The 9,867-nt window shown below is 42.2% G+C and overlaps 1 protein-coding gene across 1 annotated transcript; it reads right to left on the reverse strand.

Moving 5' to 3' along the window:
- Positions 1 to 756: 756 nt before the first annotated feature.
- mcm7 (minichromosome maintenance complex component 7) lies at positions 757 to 9,396 on the reverse strand. Its single transcript, XM_026358500.1, has 15 exons — positions 9,190 to 9,396; positions 6,931 to 7,010; positions 6,367 to 6,531; positions 6,049 to 6,173; positions 5,742 to 5,922; positions 5,510 to 5,647; positions 5,258 to 5,407; positions 4,952 to 5,066; positions 4,707 to 4,838; positions 4,367 to 4,450; positions 3,825 to 4,036; positions 3,455 to 3,720; positions 3,141 to 3,309; positions 1,870 to 1,979; positions 757 to 1,402 (listed from the first exon to the last, which is right to left on the reverse strand). The coding sequence occupies exons 1-15, from the start codon at positions 9,218 to 9,220 to the stop codon at positions 1,177 to 1,179; spliced, it is 2,184 nt and encodes a 727-aa protein (XP_026214285.1). The 5' UTR covers positions 9,221 to 9,396; the 3' UTR covers positions 757 to 1,176.
- Positions 9,397 to 9,867: the final 471 nt, after the last annotated feature.

Here is a 9,867-nt window from a genome sequence, read left to right on the forward strand (position 1 = left end):
TCAGAAGATGGCGTTCTGTTGTCTTGACATGTCCACTGTTAAATTTAACTTGAAATGCATTCTTAAAGAAAGCTGTCATACAATTACAACATTCACTATTCCCCAGGACCCTTACAAAACCCTTATCACATACAAATTAACTTAAATATGAAATATGGGGTTACATTTTCTCATCAGTTTGACATTTAAAACTCCTTCAATGTGATATCTCCCCCAAAAATCTGTATATTATATTCACTTAAGTACTGCAACTGAAGTTTTACAAAATCTTAACTACATTACAGAGGTTGTTTGTGTACTGCTTATTATTTGACAGCTGTATTTATTTAACAAAGACTTTTCACACAAAATATTTGTTTTCTCAAGTTGTAGTGAAAACAAATTGTGACCTCCACCTCACAACGATAACGCATTATACACATTTCCAACATGGGACTGTTTACACCGTGTTACCTTTACTGAATATAAATACTTGTAGATGTAGTAAACCTGATCTGTTTGGGTGAGGGATATTTGAAGTTGTAACTTTGCTCTTCAGGAAGCTGTAATAAGCATTTTTACTGTTTTATAGACCAAACTATAATGAAACGTTGTACGTTGTTTTACAGGCCAACATGTAGAAGGCGTCACTGAAAGCAGCAATTATATCAACAATGCTGCTCTAACAACAAACCAGGTGTTCAGACTGGACTGCAGCACATTTTTTCATCCTAGTTTATACACACACACACAGGAGTCAATGAACCAAATTCAACATGTTACTGAACCATAAATTTATTATAACTATCGTCACAATACAAGGCTCAACCTTAATTTATCTTGCCCGATTTGCATTACAAAGTATAAAATGTACAGAAATGCTTAATGTCATCTGGAAGCTTTAAGCTCTAAATTGCAGATAGCACTACACAATACCAAGTTCTGAAATACATATTTACACACAATTCACCGGTGAACAGGAATCTTAAACATAAAAAGCTATGGATTTCCAACAACAGGCATTTCTTGCAAAATGGCCGACTTAAAACATGTCCAGGTTCTGCTTGACTTGTGTTACAAAATGCTGAAGGAGGAAAAATAAAGAGCTCCAGTAGAAGTCTGTAGAAAGCCCACAAGAAAGAGTTTTCCACTTGGGCGGCTGAAACGCAGCGTGCATGAAAACGTGCCCCAGGATCTTCAGACAAAGGTGATGCGGGTGCGAGCCTGGTTGACCTGCCAAACGTTCAGCTCTTCGTATTCCTCCAAAGCCTCCTGGAACTGGGCTGGCGTGAAGCCACGTGAGACGCAACGCTGCTCCGCCTCAGCCATCCGAACCAGCCCACCGGCTCCACCGCGGCCTGCCACACCCTCCGTGGCAAGCTCACGCACCAAAGAGAAGATGACGTCAGCCGGACGCTGGGTTCTGTGCAAGGAGTTAGAATTGATTTGAATTTTAGTCCCCAAGAGAACATTTACCTTCGAGTGACAAGCTGAAGGTTAATTAAGTGCACTACAATTCATTTCAGTTTTAATTTAGGAAGGTTTCCCACCGCCCAGTTGAAGTAGTAGAATTTATCATGATTGATAAGTTAAAGGTAAGTTAAACATTTAACACTTTTCTCTCCCTTCCATTAAAAAGCCTCCTGATGTTTTCAAGCATGGACCAGAGATCTGGTAAAGGGACGTGAACATGTCACCAGTCTTGACGCCTTCTTCCTTTAAGGTGCTGCCGTGTGAACAGCGCTCCATAAAAATCCAAAGAAGTTTTACAGCTTCCTCTAGGACATACAGCTAATGTTATGGCCTCATATGAGGCTAATAAATGCTGTTCTAGATCCAAAGACATCCGGTCTCTTGTGTTATGTGTAACCAGTGAGTGCTAACACTAACCTTGTGCTGCTGGACTTGTCAGCCTGTAGCGAGTCCTTCGACATTTCCATCAGTCTCATTGCTTCATTGACATCTTCCTTCTCCACAGAGTCCACCATGCGAAGACGAGCCTGAAGATGGCCATTTAAAGAATAAGTGGATATAGTGACTGAGACATCAAGTGAATAAATGCAAATATTGTAGATGCAACTTGATTGACGTAGGCTGCGCTGTGCCGGCACTGTCAGACCGAGACAAGTGCAATGCCCTCTGGGATGGCCGGCAATTGCCCAAGTCTCCGCCTCTCAACACCAGCTAATCTCTCTACAGGTTGAAATTAAAGTCACCGGACAAAACCCTCAAGAAAAAAAGAGGTAGTCTGAATACATTGAAAAATCAGGTTTTAATGTAGAACACAGGACGACAGTTTCAGCCTTGGTCAGTTTTGCATGGGTTTGCACAGCTGCTCCTAACGCACACAGGCTGACTGCCCACCCTGCAAAGCTGGCCAGGAACTGAAAAACCTCTACAGTATGTCACTTACAGGGTGTAACGAATCTGTAGCATTTGGACAAACTGCTGAGTTCAGTTGATGTGCAGCTGTGATGTGTTCAACATGACAGCTCAAGCAGCTCTTTCACACTGGGACTGTTGTTGCAGCGTTCTGCCCCCTTGTGGACATTTCTGTGCAGCACGTTGCCAACCTGTCTACCTGAAGTGCTGGTTTTGCAGTAGTTGGATGACTGCTACCTGCACAAACAGCACTTTTGGCACCCAGAGGCCAACAAGTCAAAACACAAGACAGGCAGTACTGGCTTTCCCCACCATTACAATCTTCAATTAGGAAAGCAAAAGCCCAAAATAAACAGCTGTAACGATTCCATTAATGTATCTATCTAAGTCACCCAGAACGATGCGTATCCTCATGTTTGGCAAAATGGAGATCTCTTGTCCAGTGAAGGAAAGAAGTGCTCACACTGCAGTAGGCCAGGTTATCATCACTACCTGCACTGTAAGCACTTTATCACACACTGGACCATTGGGCCACCATGAAGGATGAAAACAACAATTTACCTCTAATGAATAATTTAGTATTCACTGCAACCAGACACTTATGCCCATAAATGTATTCTGGTAAATAAATCTAACACATTAATGCCCTACTTCAAGATGCCATTTAAGGAAAACAAGTGCAACATATTTGTGGACCTGCTGTAGGATTCAATTATATTGAGTGGCCCGTGAAAGTTTCCAGCCACCAACAGCAAACTGAGTGGAGGGGCAGTGCTCACCAGGGCAGTGGAGAGGCGGAGGATGGAGAGCAGGGTACGGGCGGAGGTGAAAGTGGTGTCTTTGCTGACTCGAGCCTCTTTCCTCATCTCCACATAAGCAGCTGTGATGTAATCAGCCAGTGACTCTGGGACCACAGGCTGCCGCTTCTTACACAGAGCAATGTAACGCCTGAGGGAATTTTATTTCAGACACAGTATTAATACATAAACTGAATATTCTGTGGGGTTAATATGGTGCATATTAAACACAGCAGTAAGTCTCTTTAAACATTTTCATATGTAACCCACAATAACAAAGCCTCTCTCCTACAGACCTCATCAGCTTCATGTCGATGGGGGTGAAGTGAGTGGGCGGCTGGCGGGAGTGCTGGTGAACGTAGGTAATGTGCTGGGCCAGACGCAGGTCAGCATCCGCGTCCGGTTTATCCTGGATCAGCCACAGTAGGTCGAAACGAGAGAGGAGAGCAGCTGGCAGCTGAATGTTCTGCTCTATGCTCTTTTTGGGATTGTAGCGGCCGTAGGCAGGGTTAGCTGCAGCAAGAATAGAGCAGCGGGCATTCAGGGAGGTCATGATGCCAGCCTAAAGGCAAGAGAAGAAACAGTCAACATGTGTTCTAAGTTTTTTATATGAATGTATCAGAATGATTAAGCCATAACTTAAAGCTTAAAGATGTTTCTTGTTACCTTTGCGATGGAAATTGTCTGCTGCTCCATCACCTCATGGATGGCTGTACGGTCAGCATCGGCCATCTTGTCAAACTCATCAATGCAGCAGATGCCCAGGTCAGCCAGGACCAAGGCTCCACCTTCCAGGGTCATTTCTCCAGTCAGTGGGTCACGCATCACTGCTGCAGTCAGACCTACACCAGATGATCCACGACCTGTTGTGTACTGGCCTGAAGACCAGAAAGGAGAGGGGAGAAAGTACAGAAATGTAAACTGGATCGAGCTGCAGTGGTTTACATTTGTGAAATAGGTTCTTCAAACTATGGTATTCATATTCATACCAGCAGCAGGTAATTTTCCTTTTTTTTTTTACATTTTAAAACCAGTGTCTAAATCACTGCACTGAGGGGGAAACTTTTCACTCTGCTCTCTCCTCGTCAGACCAGAACCTCCCAAGTTAATAATTACCAACTAAACCCTAATGGAAAGAAAATACTTCACCGGATAAAATATTAAACCAGATACACGTCTTTCACTCGGACAAACAGGGCTGTACTCACTTCGAGGAGCCAGACGGTCTATATAGGACAGCAGCTGCGACTTGGCGACTCCTGGGTCTCCCATCAGGCAGATGTTTATGTTGCCTTAAGGGAGAATAGGCAAAACAGGAAGAGTTACGCATTTATTAAAAGATCTGAGACAAATACTTCCACTAAAACCAACTCTTATCTTTGTAATATTTTAAAAATTAACAGATCAAGGAAAGGCCTATTGGCAAACAAAGGCTATACCGAGGGATGAAACACTGACAACTTTTATATCACTCTGCAATTAAAAAATTAAATAAATCCCTGCTTGACTGTGTCTAAAGACATTAATGTGGCTCATGACAACACTCACCTCTGATTTTCATGCCTTTAGGTGCCTGTTCTACTCCTCCAACCAGCAGCAGCAGAAGAGCTTTTTTTACATCCTCATGTCCATAAATCTCTGGTGCAATTGAACCAGCTAGTTTCTCATAAAATCCTTCATCTGCAACACAAAACAGTGACTTCAGTTGCCAAAAGAATGAGCATTATAATTATTGTCAGGTTTTGATGTTCATAAGGGGTAATATAAATTCAGTGCATACACAGACCACCTACCTGTGATGCTACGCAACTCCTCATCAGTCAGCTCCTCATTTCCAAGCTCATCATCCTCTGTCTTGTTCATGAGTGTGATGCTGTGAGCCTCAAGGTAAGTTTCTGACAGAAGGCCCTAAAAATGAACAAAACATGTTACGGTCTGGTGGCAGACAATTCAGAATTGAGATGTAGTTTACATTTCTGCACAGCTTTAATACAAATTTTCCTGTAGACTCTAAAGTCCCTCTGACAATTATCTTATAGGTTTGTGTTTGGGGTGCAGATCATGAAGGCACAAAAGCATTTAAAACTCTGGCCTCTTACCTGAGTAGCTTGTTTGAATCCTGTGCGCAGAAGAGGCAGGAAAACTCCTGTGATGGCTACGTGGTCTCCTGGCTGGGCAAGACGCGTGTTTTCCCCACGAGCGTACACCGACATGCTCCTTGGAATATTACCAACAGGCACCTGGTCACTCTAAAACAACAGGATAACATAAGGAAACAAAACAATTAGCTTCATCACAATAAGTTAATACCACTTAAAACCACCAAGCATTTATTGGGTACAATTCCTTACATGCTCCTGAATACGCAGCTCTTGGAATTTGACAAACTTGGAGCCTCTGGTCTGCAAATAGAGACGACCTCCAGATTTGTTGGTCACACACTCTTGGCTGGGACACATGACGAGGGGCATGAACGAAGGAGACTGGATCTGAAGACAAGACAATGTGACAGATAAATGATAAATTTCAGCTGCAGAATTTAAATATTTCAGAACGGTTTGAGGATTAAGTCTCCAATCTTACTGGCTGATAGGTCTCTGCGCCACACTGGTCACATGTGTAAGTAGCTACAGCCATCATTGGTTTGACCTCAGTGGCACGGGTCACGATGCCCCGAACTGTCACCAGGTGCCCGATGCTGTCAGCTCGAACATCACGCACAACTTTAGGTTTAGCAGTGCTGGGAGGTTTGAAGTACAGTTCACTGCAAAGAAATAAAACATAATAACCATAAGTATAACAAGGGGGGAGGGGGAAGATTTACTGAAACACTGAAGTTCATTTTAATAATCTGACAAAATATAATTCCACTCAATCTGATTTAACTTACAATCTCCTCATGAGTTCAGGTGGGTACTGGTTACGAGGGTCTCGTGTGTCTGCAGGATCACGATTTCTCTGTTCCATCATCAGCCTGTGCTCGATGTACACGTCCAGGGAATCTTTGGCTACAACCTGCATAAGAAAAAATAAGTGCACATCTCAACATCAGTAAACAGGCAGGTAATCAGAGCATTAATGTTGGATATTCTCAGGAAAACTAAAAGCAAACATACTATAGACTAGATATGGATGTGTGTCATAATCCATCATAACAGCTGACATTAAATCACTGAGCTGATTCAAAACTTGTACAAGATTTACGTACATCTCTTTCTTTGTACTCTGGCAGCAGTTCATGGACAGCGTCAGCAAACAGTCCAGTGTAACGTTTGGCATTCTCACAGACGCTCTCAACCAGTTCGGGTTCCTCCTCCGCCACATCTTCCAGCTCCACAAAGAGAGACACCTGCTCCCTGTGTGCCAGTGCCACCTACATACACAGACAAGTAATTATTAGATGAGCAACTTAATTACATGATGTTGCCTGCACAGATACTGCTCAATAACACCACTACACCTCAGCAAACTTGGACTAGCTGTGGCACACAGACACAAATTTATTGTTTAAAATGACACAAGGCCATGTTATGTTTGGTATAAACCTTCAAAATAATTAAAAACATTTTGTGTAAACCCTTATTGTGGGATACAGATGCTCTTTGAAGCAAAAATTAAATATCTGTTAAAAGACCGGCTTCACCTTCTGGATCTGAAAGCATGTGGTTTAGCAAAAACAGATTACAGTTCACAGCTCCTAATAATTATGTCTAAGAGAAAGTAGTCATGAAATAGCAACACTGAAAGTCTATTATTTGTTTACTACACTTACAAGCTGAGCTCCATATTTGAACACCTTCTTCCCATTGTCATCCTCTGTGTAAAACTCCTGCAGGAACCTTTTGCATTTCTCTGAAAAACAAAAACACCTACAGCATTATTTCACAGGCCACACTCAGATTGTTGGGCACAAAACGAAACCACTCTTAACTGAGGTTACCTTTACACTTGCTTGAATATCAAAACTGCTTTCCAAGTTTAAAATGTGGTTTAACACCACCCTCAACAGTGGGCCTACACACTGGGAGCTAATTTGTTGTCCTGCGACGACCCCCTTTGTCGAGTAACACGGCATCCTGTAATCTCGATGAGTCACTATTGCTATTGCGTCTAGTAAAGCACAAACCGTGTTACTGCATGAGCCAAATTCCGCTTGAACGCACTCACTACTACAGATTTAGAGTGAAATGGCTGATATTACGCAGTAGATCGCTTCGGGGGAAGAGTGTAAATACAACAACAGGCGCGCTGAGTTCAGTGTCCATTTTTTTAAGGGGGGGGGGGGGGGGAAATATGCCTCACTTCTCGAAAGAGCCACAACTAAAAATATTTAAATCCACAGCACAAGAAGCGAAACTACTCCGAGCACGGTGATTAAAATGCTCCACTTACTTTGACGCCGTCGCAGAAGATCAGCAGCTCCGCTTTAACATTTTCTCCGATCGAGGATGTTTTTGTAAACAAAGCAGCACATGGCTTTTGTGCCTCGTCACTCCGAGATCCCTCCGCGACCCCTCCGCTCTTAAAAATAATCCGAGCTGTTGTTTTCAAACCGTGGCCAGCCATCTTCTAACCAGCCCAGGTTAACTTCACGCTAGCTGGGCTCTGGTGGGTTTACAGCCCCGATAGGAGCCATTGTTCGTAACACAATCACTAAGCGATTAAGAAATCGCTGACTTAATGTTTAACACTTGACGCATCCGACGGTGGAGACACTAAGTAGAACTAAGTTTAATGGGGCGATTAAATTCACAGATTGTGCTATAAATCAGGTCACTGCACATTTTTAGTCTTAGATTAACGTTAGAGAGGAATTAAATACTAAAATAAATGGTGGCACACAGCTAACTATATCATCATTAAGTTGAATTACGGTCATCTCAGGTTGCTAATTTGCAACAACGTATTTTGGGAATGTTACCATTTAAACATTAGCATCATGCGATGGCATAAATAATGTTAAAGTTAAATTCAATAAATATGTTAATAAACTTAAGTACAGATTTATAAAAAAAAAAAAAAAATTAAAAACTGCCTTTCGAAGTGCTGTTAACACATTACAACAACAAAATGGCACGTAACCGTCAGCTAAAGACAGATAAGCTTACTGGGTGGTGAGTATTTGCAGTTATTAGATGCTTTAGAAGAATTATGTAGTTTTAGGACAATTAACAAGTCTTAAACTGGAGTTGAACATGTGTAATGTGGATTTTAGAGTTAAGAGTTAAAATCTGGTCGTGAATACCACTGGTTACGTACTGACGTCGATTGTTCAAAGGGAGTTTACGTAAAGTACGTCATCGTTACGCCGATTCACTAGAAAGAATCACAAAACAATCACTAACTTTACTACAATGCAACATCTTAAATACCAATTTGTCAATTGTATTAAATATTAACCTAACTTTCAGATTCGTTCTTATAACTGCATGAGTGACTTAAAAAAAAACAACAGGTAAGCATGTTGAATAATAGAGGTCACGTGTTCTGTGTTGAAATGCTACACACACAAAAAAGAAAAGGTCACTTTCTAACAGTAATGTGTTTTTAATTAAAAAAAAAATCCCATTTATAATGATTAGACTACCTACTAGCTAGCTTCAGTGCAAGTTATTGTTGGACATGTGCTAGCGCACTGGCGCCTGCTCCTTTGTTTAAGCGGATCCATCCGGGTCACAGAGTCACAAGCTCGCAAATGTTTTAAAAAGTTTCTGCAACTTTAAAGTGAACATCAGCCCCACATGTCTCTGGGTTTTAGTATAAATAAGATATAACTTTACGTGCACACCAACAAGCAGAATTTCCAGCACTAAGCTTCCTGCAAAGTGAGTTAGTGCAGAGGGAAGATGACAAGACGAGCGACGGAATAAACACCGTTTGACTACACAAAACAATGTGTACTGACCCTACACCCATCAAATTTAAATAATAACATCAACTACACGTCCAGATGTGATATTAGTGAAACAGCTGGGTTAGGTTTGGTCAACCTGTTGCTGCCATGCCGTTATTGTGAAAGTGAACCCATTACCTTTCTCCGCTGCATAATCCTTACGAGCCATGGCTGCAGACGTTAACCCTCAGGTAAGATAATTTAATTCCACAGTCCTAAAAGTACCACCGACCCAAAACGTCGTTTAAAGTCACGGTTTCTCCTCTTCTCTATCCCCGGTGACCACTTTTCATTCACTTGCGGCTCGAGTTTCTCCCCTGTCTCCGTGCGAGAAGTGGCGCGAGTCTGACGTCTCCGGCAGCCAATCGCGTTGCACCTTACTGCGGCGAGGGGCGGGATTCCGTGGTGGCGCGAAAGTTGTGGGCGACTTTTGCGTCACGTGACTCAAAAACTTCCGCCCTGTTTGTCGGGAATGGCGCGAAAGTGGATGATTGGATTGAACCCAACAGTGACCCCAAAGTGAAGTGGGTCAGAACAGAGGACCGGTCCAACAGCACCGGGCCCTGGAGGAAGACGAGGAGAGACCTGTAGCTGAACCTGTACTCAAATTCAATGTTCAATATGGTTTAAAACTAAAATTATTACATTACTGACCTGCGATTAAACCATGTGTCCAAAATCAAGTTTAATTTATTAGTTTGTTTCCCAATTTCAAGTTATTGGTTATGAAAACAAACGTCTTGCTGATTCTTGAGCCTCATGTGGACGGTTTTCTTCTTTGCCTTACATGCGTGTAGAAAGTATAATAAAATAAAA

Source organism: Anabas testudineus, chromosome 10 (assembly GCF_900324465.2).
Source record: "Anabas testudineus chromosome 10, fAnaTes1.2, whole genome shotgun sequence".
Classification (NCBI taxonomy): Eukaryota; Metazoa; Chordata; class Actinopteri; order Anabantiformes; family Anabantidae; genus Anabas; species Anabas testudineus.

What these genes read in the sequence shown, in the direction of transcription:
- mcm7 (XM_026358500.1), bottom strand. Translation starts at nt 9,220, where the DNA reads ATGGCTCGTAAGGATTATGCAGCGGAGAAAG. An exon ending in GGAGTTGCGTAGCATCACAG is followed by an intron (nt 4,839 to 4,951) that starts GTAGGTGGTCTG and finishes TTTGTGTTGCAG; the next exon opens with ATGAAGGATTTTATGAGAAA. An exon ending in ATCGACATGAAGCTGATGAG is followed by an intron (nt 3,310 to 3,454) that starts GTCTGTAGGAGA and finishes AAATTCCCTCAG; the next exon opens with GCGTTACATTGCTCTGTGTA.